At 41.6% G+C, this 17931-nt stretch overlaps 1 protein-coding gene across 1 annotated transcript in view; it reads right to left on the reverse strand.

Moving 5' to 3' along the window:
• Positions 1–1341: 1341 nt before the first annotated feature.
• PELI1 (pellino E3 ubiquitin protein ligase 1) overlaps positions 1342–17931 on the reverse strand; it is a 114533-nt gene continuing 97943 nt past the window's right edge. Inside the window, exons 5-7 of the mRNA XM_033938827.1 lie at positions 17498–17695; positions 17214–17402; positions 1342–3251 (exon numbers count right to left, since the gene is read on the reverse strand). Coding sequence (XP_033794718.1) covers positions 2685–3251; positions 17214–17402; positions 17498–17695 — 954 coding nt within the window. The 3' untranslated portion in view covers positions 1342–2684. The remainder of the gene's footprint in view (positions 3252–17213; positions 17403–17497; positions 17696–17931) is intronic.

The raw sequence follows: 17931 nt of genomic DNA on the forward strand, positions 1-17931 counted from the left end.
ATAAGCAGAAGATATTTGATTTGATTCAATATAAAAGTAAGAATATACCCCTGCTGTATCATCAGAGAGTAAAAGGCAATGGAAACAGAGGAGACTCAGACACTGTAGGAGAGAATCTGAGAAAGTCAAATGTATGTAAGTGATATACTGTTCAAGTCACCTAGTCAACTGTAGAAAACCAAGTTCTTATTCTGTTCAATTTTAAAAGTAGTTTGAGAACTGCTTGAATTTCTTGAATGACCATCTGCTGCTTTGTTTCAATCTACTGAGCTGCTGGTGGAATCCTGGAACGTTAGCTGTTAATCTGCCATCTTGCCCAGCTAGAAGGCACCACTTCTTTTTTTGGGGTTAGTAAATTTTCTCCAGTGATTGCATACTATACCATCTGCAATTCAATGTAAGCTGCTTTGGGATGGCACTCCATTCTATCACAATTTATAAGACTACGGGCTCCTTTTATCAAGGCACGCTATGTGTCGGACATTTCATCATGCACTAACCCCCGCGGCAGCCTAAAATCCTAACGCCTCGTCAATGGAGGCGTTAGGTACTAGTGCAGCAGGCGGTTTAACGCGCGGTATCCTGCACATTAAACCGCTACCACGCCTTTGTAAAAGGACCCCTAAGTTGGGGAAAATGTTTCTACCATTGACAAATGCAAGATCTCATGAACAAAATAAGTATTGCTTAGTGAGTCAATATTATAATGTGGGGTTGGAAGACAGAGAATAGTTATATACAGTATTAACATAATATAGGAATTTGATTTCCATTTGGTTCAACAAACCTTCTGAGACTATATTGCCCTGCAATAGCAGAAGGAAGATATCCATTCTGGCTAGATTTGTGGAAAAATGTGTGTGTGTTGTGGGGGAGAGGTGGCATGCCACATACTTTGTTTATTTATTTCTGCAATGAACTTACTGACTTTTACCTCTGAAATATTGGGGATCCTGAAGGGACTATACAGAAATTCAATAAATATACATTATAATGAGACCTAACATGCAGTTTAAGAAAAACTTATTTTTGAGCACAGAAAGCAAGAGGTACTGAAATCTAGCAAACTGATTCCCCACATTCAACACATCAGTGATTCCTTTTTTCCAGCTACTGCAGTACGTAGGATTGTGAAAACATGAAACAAATATAACCGTTAGAATGCACAACTGCCTCAGGCAGACGTCCAGGAATGTGGGATCTGAAACAGAAGAGATGCACTGGAAACTTCTCTGCGGCAGAACGGATGCACAAGCTAGCGGTGTAATGAAAACTTTGTGGTAACACCTTCTCTTAAACATACTGAAGACTTTATCTGACACTGTAATTAACCATGCCATGTGTTTTGTAAAGTATTTACTCACAATTTGAATAAATTATTTAGCAAATAGAGTCAACTACAATATATATTGGATGATTATAAATGAACAAAACCAAAACACAAGGGATTTTTTGCCTTACCGCTTAATGCCATTAACAATCAAAATGTTTTAAAATGGGTTCAACAGGAATGAAAATTGTTACTTATATAACTAAATTATTCATCAATTCCTGCCACATGCATTTCCTGAGTGTGTCTAAGTAAAACACTTAAAAAAATAATGCTCCTTAACAGACCAACAGTTCATGATTATTAATTCTGTGGAAATTAAACTAGCTTTGAGTAATAGGGATAAATTAAAGCTTTGCAATACAGTCAGAGATACTGTATTTGCTTATCTAAGGGAGGATAATGCTATCTTCTGGCTGCAAGAAATACATATAAAGATGCCAATAAATGTTCATCTTAGCTGCACAAAGACAAAATGACAGGCTGAATCTGTGCCAGACAATTTCATTTTTACAAACCTTTAAGCTTTTGTTTTCTAAGAAATTAATAAGCATCCTTATAACACAACAACATTTTTCTGGAAAAAAATACATTTAGAAAGAAAGGAGCATGGCTCCCTATTATAAAAAAGCAACCCTGAAATGTTAAAAAATAGATTCCGTATCACAGAAGTGAAATATACAAAAATCAAGATTCAGTTGCATATTGAACATTTGGAGTTTCCTGTACAATAAAAGATCTCGTTACAGAAACACTTTTAAATCCATTGTTCAAGTAATGTGCACACCAATTTTATCTGCAGGGATATAAAAAGACTAGTCTACATATTCAATGCTGCTGGTAATGCAGAAAAAGAAAAATAGTTCTCTTCCTAACTTAATCGATCCCTGGACCAGAAGAAAAGTATTTAGTCTATAAATACAACACACTGTACCTCACTATTCTATCAGAGCAAATGACAGCTTTTTTATATTAAAGATGCATAGAAAAGTTGTAATAATGTTGCTATGCTTTATAATATGGGTGTCTGATTTGTAAACTAATATCATTTGAACTGACACCACTTACCTCAATCATAACAAAATAACTTTTAACTGAGGACAGATCATTAAGAAACATTATGAAGGCTTTGAAAATATACACTGCATAATTCCCAAGTCATTCACTGGAGCAGGTTCCATAAATTAATAGATGGAATTGCAGGATAAAATTATCTGTGGAGGAATTTGATTACATCTGCAAAAACAAAGGCCTTTTTTATCTTGGCAAAATCTATCAATGCCCAGGAAAGTTGGAAGAGTGTTGCAGAACAAGGATTGCTCCATTTGTAGGTGTATCAGTCTGATTAGTTTTGTTAGTCAACTGGTCCCTGAAATATGAGTCTGATGTAGCCTTGCTCCCCAGCCAGCTGGTGCCCACAGAATGGGCAGGCTGCGTGAAATGTGTGTGTACCATGAGGCAGAGGAATTTGTGACCAATAAGAAGTTGTCTTTTCAGAGCACACATGTCCACATGGGCTAAATGCATGAGTTGGAGGTCCAGCATCTACATAAAATCCAGCTTCACTTCCCAGCCAGAGAGGAACATAGGGTCCAAGAGACCTGCACATTGGGCACTCTCTATCCTTCCCATCTCTTTCTTCCTTGGTTCCCCAGTTGTGAAACCCATGCACATGGCCACAGGTCAGGTAAACCCAGGGTTGTTTTTCATCAACAACATCTTTTCTCTTCATGCTAGGAAACGCCAGTGTGTTAAATCCTACAGGGCACTGAGGTCTGGCTGCATTAATTTCCAGTCTAAGGGCTTCCAAGTGTTTCACAGTTGGTGTGCATGCAAGGCCTTCTGCAGTGCGCCACAGCAAAGTGGCTCCACAGAGATCTATTAGTGAACCATCTTGAAGCTGATTTGTTTCATTTTCAACCTGAAGCACAGAGGAAAAAAAAAACAAGCAAACATTTTTCATGTTCATGAAATCTATTACCAAGAATATACAAGCAACTTTATACTGGCCTGGTACTTACCTCCTATTCCCTTGGGATTCCAGGTTGATCAAAACACAACCCAATCAAGCCTACAATACCCTAAGCCAGGGGTGTCAAAGTCCTTCCTCAAGGGCTGCAATCCAATCGGGTTTTCAGGATTTCCTCGATGAATATGAATGAGATCTATTAGCATACAATGAAAGCAGTGCATGCAAATAGATCTCATACATATTTATTGGGGAAATCCTGAAAACCCGACTGGATTGCAGCCCTCAAGTAGGGACTTTGAGATCCCTGATCTAAAAGATACTCCAGTTCATTGCCACAACTATCTTCTACCTTTCAGAATCCTGTTCAAATGTGTTTTTAAACTAACTTTTGAGTGTTCTTGTTGTACAAAGGCTAAATGTACATTCTCTTGGGAGTTGTGAATACTTTTTCTACAGTACAGGTCCCCAAATAATGAGGGAGTGCATGCAAACAGATCTCAAACAGTCATTGTGGCAATCATGAATACCTGGGTGAGCTATAGCCCTTGAAGATAAGAGTATAAGGGACCCATAGTATAATAATAAACTGGATCCAGAATTATTTATAAGTTGTTCTGTTCCAAAACTGTTCAACAAAAAAATAAAGTACATGATAGGAAACCAAATACAACAACTGCAAAAAAAAACAACAACAACCAAACAAACAAAAAAACAACCCCAATCACACAGTAAGAACAAAGCTAAAAATAGGTTGTTAAAATGCTGCAAACTCTCATACCCTCTACCCAAAACCTTAATAAAATAATGTCCAGCATTAAACAAGGCTAATCTTTGTGAATAGTGATGTAAATTGAGATTTATAGAATGTTATTCTTTTAACCAAGACTGCCTAGATTTTAGGTTTAACTTTATAACTGTAAGCCGAATTGAACTATTAGTGGTATATGCAGGATATATAAAATACAGTTAGTATTACTCTCTCAAAATCTATGGGCAGACAGAAAATACCATACCCTCAAACTATACACTGAAAAACCAAACTTCTTAAAGCTTTCTAAAACAAAGAAAAATTGTACAAAATATCTACTCCTCAGTAGGGGAAGCTCAATAATTGATTGGGTTAGAAAGTGGTTTAAGTAGAAGACAACAAAGGGTAATGGAAATGGAGTTCACTCTGAGAAAAAAGGCATTACCAGTGGTCTAATTTTTAACATTTTTTGTTAATAATATTATATATTTAATAGGAGTTGATGGCCCTTTCAAATGAATAATCAAAGAGGTTTACAAAATAATAAAACTTAGGAATTGAAAGGAATTACAATCATGAACAGAACAGGAAAGATGGATACAGAAGAGGAAAAAAATGGAATTGAGAGAGAAAATGGCAGCCAAGTAGTATATGACCCCATCACTTCAATGGTACCTGGAAAGGCTAGGGAGAATAGGTACACTTTAAAGCTGCTCTGAATTTTAGGTCAGAAGACTTGGCATGGAGTATTTGAGGAAGTGAGTTCCAGAAGGCCAGCAAAGTGTAAAAGGTAAAATGATATCCTACCTGATAATTTTTTTCCCTTATGTCACAGCAGACGAACCCAGAAGAATGGAGATAAGAGAGCAATGAGCTGTTTTCTGTGATATAGAACGGTATGCTCTCTGGCTGCCCAGTATTATTCATATCAAAGCAAAAGGAACAGGACCATACAGCAGCACCAGTCATCCTTCCTCAGAAACAGCAATGAACATCAAACTATATAATAATAATAATAATAACTTTATTCTTGTATACCGCATTACCATGGAAGTTCTATGCGGTTAACAAATGAAGAGACTGTACATTTACAGTGAAGTTACAATTTCAGTAATGTTACACTTACATTTAGGACGATACATTTTCAGTGATGTTACATTTACATTTTAGAAGATAAATTTACGGCAAAGTTTTTTGTTTTTTTTTTCCCCGCTAGGTTGACATATACCGAGTAGTTACATTTGCTGTAAGTTACATGTATAAGGAAAGGAGGGGGAAGAGAACAGTTCCCAAAACAAAACCTTGGTCAGAAAAAAAAAAAATCAACTGCAGTCCCTGAATCAACAATAAAAACAGCAGCAGTGTCCTACCACAAAGGGTAGGATCTGGAATTGGCTACCGTGACTAAGGGAAAGAAAAATGTCTGGTACGACATAATTTTACCTTCCCTATCATCACTAGCAGACAAATCTAGATGAATGGGATGTAGCAAAGCAGTTCAATGAGGATGTGGCTCAGCCAGCACTGTTGACAAAACTGATGCCCCAAATGATGATATGGATCGAGCAGCCACATCCACATGATTGTGCCTAGTTAAATTGTGCAGTGAAGGCCATGTAGCTGCTCCGCCCAAGACGCTGCCAAGGGTCTGGTCAAGTGTGCTTTCAGGGAAAGTGGAGGACTCTCCCCTGCCAGAACATAGGCTGACAAAATAAGCTTCTTTAATCCACTTAGCTATTGTGGTCTTCAAGGCAGTGGAACCACGAGCTTGACCACCAAAAGGCACAAATAAATAGTCTGACCAGCAAAACTCATCCAGCTACTTAACCTGGATAATCCACCTCCTGAAAGGAGGACAGAAAATTCAGTTAATTAATATGAAAAGAGGACACTACCTCTAGCAAAAAGGAAGGGACCATACATATGGATACTCCCTCTTCTAAGAAAGATAGAAATGAGTCCTTACAGGACAGAGCCTTTAACTCAGAGACCCTATGTACAGATGTAATAGGCACCAAAAACATTACTTTCAGGGTAAGGTTTTCAATGTGGCATTCACATAGGTTCAAATAGAGCTCTCTGCATAGAAGTCTGATTAGGCGGTATAAGAAATTTTAAATAAACTTGAAACTTGATTCTATGCTGGACAAAGAGTGCAGGCTGGCGGGTGCAGATGACCCACACCCTTAAGAAGTGAACAACATCCGGCTGGGCAGCCAAGAACAAGCCCATCAGCAAACCATGAGAGCAAGTCAATGCTGTCACCTGAACCTTGAGAGAAGAGAGCACCAGTCTCTTACCACAGCCCTCTTTCAGGAAGGCCAGGATCTGCAGCAAGGATGAGGACCATTGGAGAGATGTTCTGCAGCGAGCACCAAACCTGTTCATAAGCCGAAGAGGTAGAATGCTTGCAGTCAAGAAGCAAAGTAGTAATCACTTCCTCCGCATTACCTTCTTCCTCAACAATGTCATCTCAATAACCAGATGAGAAGACCAACGCAGGATGGGTTACACATGTTGATTGAACCCTGTGACTGAACCCTGTGACAGCACATCCTCTGCCAGAGGCAGGGAAAGATAATTGTCTGCCAAAAGTCAAACAAAATCTGCATACCATGGACAACGTGGTCAACTGGGCGCAATGAGGATTACCCTCCCCCTATGGCGACAAATTCAGTGGAGCACCCTGCCGATGAGCAGCCATGCTTGAAAGAGATAAAGGACATCCTTAGGCCACGGCTACAAAAGTGTGTCCAGACCCTCTGAGACAGCCTCTCTTCCCTTGCTGAAAAAAACACCAAACTTTGGTATTGCAGTGGGAAGCCCTGAGATCCAAGATTGGAGCCCCTCGTTTCCATACTATCGGACAAAAGGCAAACTGACAACTCTCACTCAGCTGAGAAAATCTACCTGAATATTCAGAGTCCCTCTGACATGAGCTGCAGACAGGACAGGAATACTGCACTCCGCCCACTGAAACACAAAATGAGCTTCTACCACCAAATGTGCACTTAGGGTACCTCCCTGTTGATGTATGCCAAAGCTGTTATGTTGTCCAACAAAATCCAGATTGGTTTGCCCACCAGCAGAGAGTGAAATGCCAACAGTGCAAGATGGACTGCCCGGAGTTCTAGTCTGTTGATTGACCAACAGTCCTCAATATTGTGCTGCAGATAGTGAGTACCCCATCCCAACAGACTGGTATACGTGACTACTTGAACCCAGTTTGGGGAAGCCAGTGCTTGGATGTCTGCATCCGCCAACACATGCAGGTCTTGACTGCTTTTGTCCACCCCAAGAACAATGAATAATTCTGGGACACTGGAGACCACCAAGACAGGACTGATTGCTGCAGAGGCCTCATATGTGCCTTTGTCCATAGCACCACCTCCAAGGTCACGGCCATGGAGCCTAGAACTTTTGCTTAGTTCCACGTCATTGGCCTCGGATCCTCCAACAACAAGTGTAAGTGAGGTTGCAACATGAGACAGCAAGGCACCGGAAGAAATACTAAGTCTTGCCTTGTAGGACATGAGATGAAGCTTACTTAGGGGACATGTGATGAAGCTACTAAGTAGTAGATTTTAAAAAACTGGAGAAAATATTTATTCACATAACATGTAATTAAACTCTGGAATTCATTATCAGTTAGCTTAGAGGTGTTTTTAAAAAAGAAGTCAGTTAGCTTAGCAGGGTTAAAAAAAGGAAGAAATCAGTTAGCTTAGCAGGGTTTAAAAAAAGGATTGGATAATTTCCTAAGAGAATTTCTTAGGCCATTATTGAGAGGGCATGGGGAAATACTCTGCTTATTCCCAGGATAAGCAGCATAGAATCTGTTTTGCTACTTAGGATCTAGCTAGGTTCTTGGGACTTGGGTTGGCCACTGTTGGAAACAGGATACTGGGCTTGATGGACCTTAAGTCTGTCCCAGTATGGCAATTCTTATGTTGTATTGAAATGGATTCCCAGATACTTGAAGGTTTGGAAGGGAGACTTGTGGCTCTTGGACAGATTGATCACCCAGCTGAGCAACTGGAGAATTGCTATGACCCAGGAAGTTGCCTCATGATTCTCCTCCACTGAGGATGCCCAGATCAACCAATCACCATGATATGGGTGAATCCTGATACCCTCCTTCCAAAGGAAGGCTGTTACCACCACCATTATCTTGAAGAATGTCCTGGGAGCTGTCACCAAGCTGAACGGCATGGCCTGAAATTGAAAATGTTGCTTGTGTCTCTTTTTTTTTCCCTCAAGGCAGGGCTGCAAAACACTCATCTGTGGTGTTTGGGAAACCTTTGGGAAACCACGGCAGAAGCCCATAATCAGCAGTTGTGGGGAGGTGGGAAACTGCAAACCAAACCAAACCAAAATGAAGGAGGCAGGCAGAAAGCCAAAACAGCAGTCAAAGGTGCTGAGCCAATGCAAGAGAGGCAGCTAGAAAGTAAGCAAGAAGCAACAAGGCTGAGGTACTTACTCCACCTTCTGCTTCAGGCACTGTTCTCCTGGAGAGTGCAGCCCAGACTGCTGACTGCAGCAAAACTGCTAGAAGAGGTAAATGCTGGCTTCCAGTGAGCCTTAGGCACAGCCCAAAGAAGGGAACTGAATCTCTCCCAATTTGTCTCCATGTTTTGGTTGGTTTTTTTTTAACTGAGCGAGGGAGCCAGCTACCACGAAGGGTCCAAGGGGAGGGGGGTGAAAGTTGACCAGGCACAACCAAGTGTACCCAAATGCCAGGGACTCCATAACTTGGACCCCCAGCTCACTGACTTAGTAATCTAAAACAGGAGCATGGCCACCACCAGAAAGAACCCAGGAGCATGGAAGAAAATCATCCAGGCAACTGCTGGAGATTGAGAATATTAGGCAGCCAGAGAGCATACCATTCTATATCACAGAAGACAGCTGCTGGTGGATGGACACAACCAATTTGTCTGGATTCGTCTGCCAGTAATGACAGGGATAGTGTTTTTGCTTTTGGATTCATGCTGTGAACAAAAAATCCAGAAAGGTCAGATTTGGACTGAAGGGCTCTTGCAGGGGATAATGAGTAAGGACAAGTATGGAGGGATGCTACCAAATCTACAACAGATTAGATGGTGTGGATAACGTGAGGAAGGATCTAGCAAAGGTTGAAAAATGTTCTAGAATTTGACAGCTAAAAGATTTAATAATAAAAATGCAGTCATTTGGGTTACAAAAAAGCAAGTACAGTATTTGGGGGTGAGGAGATTCTGTGCATGAAAAAGTGCAGGACTTGGGGATGGGGTGATATCAGATTATCTTAACATAGATAAACAGGTAGAAAAAGCTAGAGGGATACCTGGGTACAAAGAGAGAATTGCCAGCAAGTAGAAGGAGGTGCCTCTATATAAATCTCTTGTGACACTTCATTTAGAGTACTGTGAAAAATTCTTGAGACAATATCTACAAAAAGATATAAATATAATGGAGAGGTCCAGAAGGCAGCTACTAAAATGACTAGTGGTTTTCATAAAAGTGAACAGACACAGATTTAAAGATCTTAAGTCATATGCTCGAGAGGCGGGAGGGGGGAGACAAAGACATTTAAATACTTCCATGCTTGGGATTTGTTGAGCTCTGGCCTACAGGATATTGGCGATAAAAAAATTCCACATTTGTAAGACCTTAATACATATATCAGCAGAATAGCTACTCAAGAATGGCTACACTCCAGTAAAGGCATTTCACCCCTGGGGCTGACAATATGTAGTGATATACCACAGACTCATATTCCTGCCATCCTGTTCATTCAAGTGGGACTAGAAAAAAAAAAAAGTTTCAAAACCTAGAGGACATACCTGAAGGGGAAAAAAATGCTCCTGATCAGATAGCAACTCTAATACAAAACACATCCAATTAATGTAAACAATTACAACACAGACAATGTCATCTTGAACCTAACAACTGAATGTAAACCAATCTAATGTTTAAAAAGTCAGGGAGGGGGCAAAACCAGTCTGCAAAAAACAGTTTCAAAAAATAAAAGTAGAATAAACAGCAGCCCACCGTATTTTTTGCTTCATAAGACGCACTTTTTTTCCACCCAAAATTGGGTATTAGAAACTAATGTAGAAGTTGAGGATAAAGTGTGATAAATAATTATTTTTACTATGCCTGTTTTTTGAAACATTACTTATTTCCTTATTTTAATGTACGAAATAGCCCTAATGATGTGGACTAGATCACGATTGTTTTGTTTTGGTTGTTTATTTTATTTCCTTAAAATGATATGAGATGTGCCTGAATTTGTAATTTATGTAATAAATGCAAATAAAGAATAAAAATTAATTAAATAAATAAATCCACCTTTCCAAACAAAAACATTAAACAAACAGGAAAAAAAAATCAGTTCTTAACAATTTAATACTACACATGATACCCATATGAAGGAGCACTTTTTTGATGCTACCACCATAGGCAATGAACTGCCATCAGTCAAGTCCTTTAAATAAGGCAAAACATCCAATGGCAGGAAACAGCCCTGGAGTGAACAAGGGACAGTTCTGACTAAAATGTGAAAGGAAGTACAGTATATCAAATGAATATACTGAACTGAAGGGGATAAAGCCCAGCATCAGAAGTACTGTTGCTATGCCATCAACTCAATCCCATGAGTAAGCAACTTCATATTTATTAAGTACAAAGGAAAACAATGCAATTAATATCCTTATATTATATATTTCTATGTAATTCATGCAAGCAGAACCACATGAAGCAACTTCAATTATTTCCTCTCTTTCACCTCCCCTGAACACACAAATTATGCAGTTTTCAGTTCAGTTCTGTACCTCTATCAAAATGGATGTTGGTACCTGAGGTTATATTTAAATAAAAATAGCTTTCCCCTGCAGGGCATTTTTGCTTCTCCCACGCACAAAGGGAAAAAGTTGAATCTAATGTGACAATCGCTCCACTGCAATAAGTGCTATGACAGCACAATCCTGTATAGACTTTTATATTCTAAAATAACTTAAAAAATGGCATGAACAATACTGATTTATTTCAATTAAATAAATTCTCTTAAGTGTTCTGTCCTTTCAGCTCCCAAAGTTTTTAATGAGCCTGAAATTGGGATTGTAGCATCTCATACCCAGAAATGAATAAGAGAACTAGTCAACTGAAAAGCTGTGAGGAGAGGTAAAGAAGTGCAAAGGTGCGGAAACTGAGGCTAAAACACAATATTATGAAAACTATGAACAATCAAAGCAATCAAATCAAGAAACTCTTCAAAGATTTTCAATTCATTAATATCTACTAAAGAAGTTCTTGCTGACTCTACCATGCAACAACTGGATGCAGATGTTTTGAGTATAGAATACCAAACTAAGTTTAAGTTATTAGAGGACTGCATTGAATTACTATATATACTTGAATATAAACCGAGGTAACCCCCCCCCCAAAAAAAAAGGAGGAAAAAAGGTTGAATCAAATATAAACCGGGGAGAGAGGGGGGGGTGTTAATATTCAAGTGCAGTGCCTAGCCAAATCTAAGAATTGGTGAACCACAGCAGGAGCGACCTTCCTTTGCTCCTGCCTGTGCAGAGACCCTACCTGACTGGCTACCGCAAGAACTCATGGCAGCCAATCAGCTATACACAGGCAGGGGCGAAGGAAAGTCATTCCACTGCAGTTCACTGCTGGACCACCAGGGATTCTAAAGGTACGTTGGGGAGGCAGGAGGGAGGTAAAAATTCTTAGAATCGTCTGGGACAGGAGCAGGAGGGATCCTCATTGTCCCGGCCCACCACCGGGCCCACCAGGGATTTAAAAGGCATTTTGGGGAGGGGAAGGAAGGTAAAAGTTAGTAGAGTCATCCGGTACAGAAGGATCCCTCCTGGTCTCACGGCAGGCCCGGCAGAGGTCTACAATAGGTTTGGGGGGTGGGGTTTCAGCGCTGACCTGAATATAAACCGAGTCCCCTATTTTTGGGCCATTTTTGGCCCCCAAATCTCAGTTTATATTTGAGTATATATGGCAGATGTTTCAAATAAATAACACGGAAACAAGAATTCTAGCTCACAGATGTTAGAAAGAACTTTCCATTGTCACGTATGATATAATCACAGGCTTTCTAAAGAGACTTTCAAAGAAATATTCCTGTCTAAATATCTGCCCAAAGATGTTAGAGTATATCCTTTCCAAATGTCTGATATGGTTGACAGACCTTGTTAATATATGCTTAGGAAAAGGCCTATACTCAAAAGCCTTATTCACCATCGCACTAACTCCTATACCAGGGGTGCCCAACACGTCGATCGCGATCGACCGGTAGCTCAGGAAGGCAATGTGAGTCGATCGCAGAGCCCATCCCGGGCTCCGTGATAGACTCGTGTTGCCGTCCCGATCTACCGGGCCTATCAGCCTTCCTCTCCCCGATGTCAAAGACGCCGACGCAGGCATTAGGCTGTTTTTGTCATTTCGGGTGGGGGGTGGCAGCGGCAGCAGCAGCAGCCTGAAAATGAAATCATCCTGGCCGGGGTCGGTGTCATGCTCCGGAGCTTCTACAGCCTTCCTATCTCCCTCTCCCTTCTACCTGCTTCCGGCCACACCCCCTGCTCCGCGGCTCTCTTCGGCAACTCAGCAGCAGCGATCGACACAAGCTTCTGACGTCGGGGCCTACCCTCTGCGAGTCCCGCTTGTTTCAACTTCCTTTTTCCACAAAGGCGGGACTCGTAGAGGGAAGGCCTTGATGTCGGCAGCTTGTCTTGATCACCGCTGCTGACGAGTTGCTGAAGAGAGCCGCGGAGCAGGGGGGTGTTGCCAGGTGCAGGTAGAAGGGAGAGGGCCAGATGCAGGACTCGTGGGTGATGGAGGAGAAGAGAGAGGGGAGGGAAACAAAAGGAAATATTTCATACTGGGCTGGGCCGGAGTGGAGGGAGGGTGGAAAGATTCTGGCTACCGGATGCAGTAACAAAGGAAAAGGGGGGAAAGCTGAAAATGGAGATAGTGACACAAAGAAGAGAAAGGGTAAGCAGGACCTACTGAATAAGGATAGAGATACAGAGGGGACATGAAGAAGAGGTGACATAGAGACATAGAAGACATAGAGACATAGAAGTAATGCTGAAAAAGTGTGTGGGGGGGAGATAAAGACATTGAAAGGGCAAATGGTGAACATGGGGTAAAGACAAGGACAGAGACAAATGAAGATTCTGAAAAAGTGGTGAGATAGGGATATAGGTGAGATGGACACAAAGAAGGGTGATGCTGGAAAATAGGTGGAATGGTAATTCTGACAAACACAGAAGGGAAATGCTGGATCAAGGAGAGATGGGGCTCAGGCTGGATGGAATGAGGAGAAATGCCTTGTTGGCCCGGAACTTCCTCTCCTACGTCAGAATTGACGTCAGGGAGCGGAATGCTGGTTAGCGCGACGCTTCTGCAGGGAAAGCTTGGGACGGCAGTGGCTTGGGGGCTATTCCCCGAAGGCGGTGGCAGCAAACTGAGTGGCTTGGGGGAGGGCACGGAGAAAGAAAGAAAGGGGGCAGACAGGGAGACAGAAAGAAGGAGGAACAGGGAGACAGAAAGAAAAAGTTGGGGGAGAGAATGAGGTCTGGAGGAGAGGAAACATACAGGAGGCTGAAAGAAAGGAAGAAAGATTGGATGCACAGTCAGAAGAAGAAAGTGCAACCAGAGACTCATGAAATCACCAAACAGCAAAGGTAGGAAAAATGATTTTATTTTCAATTTAGTGATCAAAATGTGTCTGTTTTGAGAATTTATATCTGCTGTCTATATTTTGCACTATGGCTCCCTTTTATTAAACCGCAATATCGTTTTTTAGCGCAGGGAGCCTATGAGCATTGAGAGCAGCGCGAGGCATTCAGCGTAACTCCCTGTGCTAAAACCTACTATTGTGGTTTAGTAAAAAGGGAGGGGTGTATTTGTCTATTTTTGTATTTTGTTACCGAGGTGACATTGCATAGAGTCATCTGCTGTGACCTCTTTGAAAAAACCCAGAATATGAATAATTAACATTTTCTCTGCCTTTCATTGTGCTTTGTGTTTTTTTTTAATTTTATTGTTGGTAGATCATTTTGACTTAGTCATTATAAAAGTAGCTAGCAAGCCCATAAAGTGTGGGCACCCCTGTCCTATACCAAAGGCCATGGGACTAGATTTATCAAAAACAGAGAACTTCAGATCAGTGGTGGAAATACCATGGCCAGCAAAACTGTTAGAATTCTGTGTTAACTTACAACTATCAGACTCTCTATTCAACGGTTGATGGATTTCATAGTTTGAAACATGCATTTAGATCTATGCACAATACAGAATCCTTATTCTACAGTACAGAATCCTTATTCTAAGAACTAGCCATGAAAATGAAGTCTTATTTGAGTAAGGGCAAATAATCTGTTCTGCTGCAATTCAACATTTCAGTAGCATTTGACACAGTGGACCATTCCTTACTACTGTGAACTAGGCCTACATATGGCATTGAAATGGTTCTCAGAGTTTTGGGGGAATAGAACTTATATAGTAAGGAAAGGTAGCAGCAAGTCTCAAGCCTGAAAAGTGATCTGTACAGGCAGACCCCGGTTTAAGAACGTTTGACTTACGTTGAACTCGTACTTACGAACTGAGGTACTGCTTCTCCCTTCCTGTGCCAACATGACCCACCTCTTTCCTTCAATGTTCCAACGCGCCCCTCATTGTTCCCCTCCATTCCACTTCCCAAATTCATGCCTTCCGTGTTTACCTCCTTTTGCCAGCTCCCTCCTCCTAGTCACATTAACTATTCTCACCAGCCCCTCTGACATTATACTCTGCAAGCATCACCTATACAAGGCAGATTCACTGTATACACTGCTCCTGCTAATTGAAAGCCAAAGATCAAGCTAAAACTGAGAATATATGCATAAGCAAACTGTAATTTTTTTTTTTTTTAAATCAACATAGGCGGAGGTCTGGTCCCACTCAGTAGCTCAGCAACAGTGCCCTGCAGAGGCCTTGTGCTTGATTCCCAGGTCTCCTTTTTTGCTATCTAAGTTAGCTGAGAAGGCTGAAGAAGAAGCGATCACAGCCTCTGGGAGGTAGGGAATCTCAATCATTGCACAATGATGACACATAACAGCTGAACCTGGGGCCCCATAAATTGCAGGGTTCTAAAAGACTAAAAATGATCACTGCAATGACTAGGCTGAGTAAATAGAGAGGGGATTATGAAACAATGGAAAAAAATGCCCAGGTGACTGAGTGAACACTAACTCTGTATTGTAACACCATTTAGAAGCTTTCAATAAACAATACACAATTTCCCACTCTAACTCCTTGTGACTGAGCAAGTCACTTAACCCTCCATTGCCCCAGGTACAAAATAAGTACCTGTATATAAACCGCTTTGACTAACACAGAAAGATGATATATCACATAAGAACATAAGCAATGCCTCCACTGGGTCAGACCCGAGGTCCATCGCGCCCAGCAGTCCGCTCACGCGGCGGCCCAACAGGTCCAGGACCTGTGCAGTAGCCCTCTATCTATACCCCTCTATCCCTTTTTCCAGCAGGAAATTGTCCAATCCTTTCTTGAACTCCAGAACATCCCATCCCCCCTTCCCTAAAGAACTGAACTTCCCTTCCATCCCCAGATCCAACATCTCTCATTTTCTCTTTCTTCCCTCCTTCTATTCTTTCCCCTGATTCCATTATCTCTCTCTCTTCCCTTCCTCCCATTATCCAGCATCTCTCTTCCCCTCCACCCCAGGAGCAGCGACACAAATTTAGTGGTTAGAAGTACCAAGCTCTTCTCATGGTTGTTAGAGCTCACCACCTTGGTCATAGCTTCTACCGGTTACCTCTCCAGTTCCACTCGCAGGTCCTTCAGGTCACTCACCTCCCCCATATGGGTTTCAGGATTTTATCCCCCCTCCTCAATCTGTTCCCTACCCCTTGCCAGTCTACCTTAAAGGTGGTCTTCTTGGTCTCTTGCAGTGGCAGTGTTTTGGAGCAGGCAGCATATATACTACTTTCCATCTGGCCTGTCTCACCTCTTCAGACATAACCTCCTATTTCTGCATGGGCAGGAGAGGACAGGTCAATGAGAAAACTTCAGAACAGGTCATAGGCAGCACATGTGCAATACTGCCACTGCCAGGGACCAACAAAAGACCACCTTTAAAGTAGACCAGCATGTGTGAATGAGGGTGAGATGATGTTAAATCACAGTTGGAAAGGGGAAAATAAAGGATCATGCTGAGGACAGGGGTTGGGAGTGGAAGAGAACAAAAGAAATATCTGGAGGATACGGGAAATGTTGCAGTGCGATTTTTTAAAAACATGATTTACAGGCTGACAGAACTGGTTGTTTTTGGTTCTTGCTGAAGCCAAAACAGCCTAAATTCATTGTTCGGTTTCAGCCGGCATCGAAACTAGTGTCTTGCAGATCCACCTGGGCTAGGTGCCACCATCGTCAACACACTCCCGCCCCTCTCCCAAACACCTTCACCCTTCTATTGCTTAACCAAAGGTCCATCTTGGGCCTACTTTTAAAAACAGCCTTGTGGTCTAATGATTTCTTCTGGGCAAGAATGATCACCAGCCACAAATTCCACAGCCACAAATTGCTGCTGGGACTTCCTATGACAGCCTCGCAAGACTGCTGTGGGAGGTCTTGGTGGCTATTTGGGGACTGGAAGCAGCATAAGCAAGAGTGATTGGAAATTGCTCCTGCTTTAAATCCTAAAATAGCTTCCAAGACATCCTATGGCAGTCTTTTGAGGCAGCTATTTTGTTTGAAGAAACAGTGGTGGCAAGACCGATTGCACTTGCCCAGAAGTTGTCATTGGACCACCAGGCCATTTAAAGCAAAGGAAGGTCCAGAGAGGGCCTTATTGTAGTGGGAAGGCAGAGGGTGTAGGGACAGGTAGCCAGCCAGTCTGAGAGCATCTGCCATCGTACAGCAGGGGTAAGGGGTGGAAAGCTTCAGGTTTCAGCTGAAAAATGCATGAGCATTTTTAGCCAAAACCTGAATCCAGATTTCAGGTCAGTTTTGGTGCTGAATCCATAACATGGTTAGCCTCTATTGTGATTCATAATTGATGCATTAATCACAGAGTTAATGGACTATTCTAAAATCTTTTTTATATTAAAATTGTTTTAGGATAGTATCTTCATGACACATTGCTTTCTACTAACCATTTTTCCTCTCTGTTGAGCTGATCTGGTTTCCCGCAAACTGAACACATTTCCACAGACAGATATCTCTCTCCACACCCCCGGCTTGGAGTCTTCAGTAAATCCACTGCGCGGATGCATAACCAGAACCCCATTTGTGGTTAACCCATCCATCTGCCCATCTGATGTCTTCCATTTGGCAGCCTTTTCCTACAAGGAATGGCATGAATAATTACAACTGCCATTCATCATTTAATGAAAATACAAGACTGTTGCAAACAGGTAAAAGAAAAAGTGTCATTTACCCCAAGAAAAATGTTTTTAGACGAATCAAACCCTGCAGCATAGATCTTTGCAGTGAAAGGAGGATTTCTTTCACATATTATCCTGCATGCGAATCTGGAGATAGTGCTCTGTACAGTTTGAGTATCAGAATTACTCTGACTTCCAGGAACTGTGTCTGTTACCACAAAGTCAATAGGGCTTTCTGTGGACCGACCAATCTGGAAAAACAAAGGGAACAGATTGTACATGTTTTGCTACTTGAATAATATGTTCTTATCTATAAATGATACTATGAATCATAAAAGGTTAATGCATTAATATTTGAAATTTAGTGTGACTAATACAGTACTCCCCCAAGATTCGCGAGGGTTCCGTTCCAGGAACCCCCGCGAATCTCAAAAAAACGCGAATACGGTTTTTCATGGGGGAGCCTTATGAGGGCAGTGGAAGAGGG

Source organism: Geotrypetes seraphini, chromosome 3 (assembly GCF_902459505.1).
Source record: "Geotrypetes seraphini chromosome 3, aGeoSer1.1, whole genome shotgun sequence".
Taxonomy (NCBI): domain Eukaryota; kingdom Metazoa; phylum Chordata; class Amphibia; order Gymnophiona; family Dermophiidae; genus Geotrypetes; species Geotrypetes seraphini.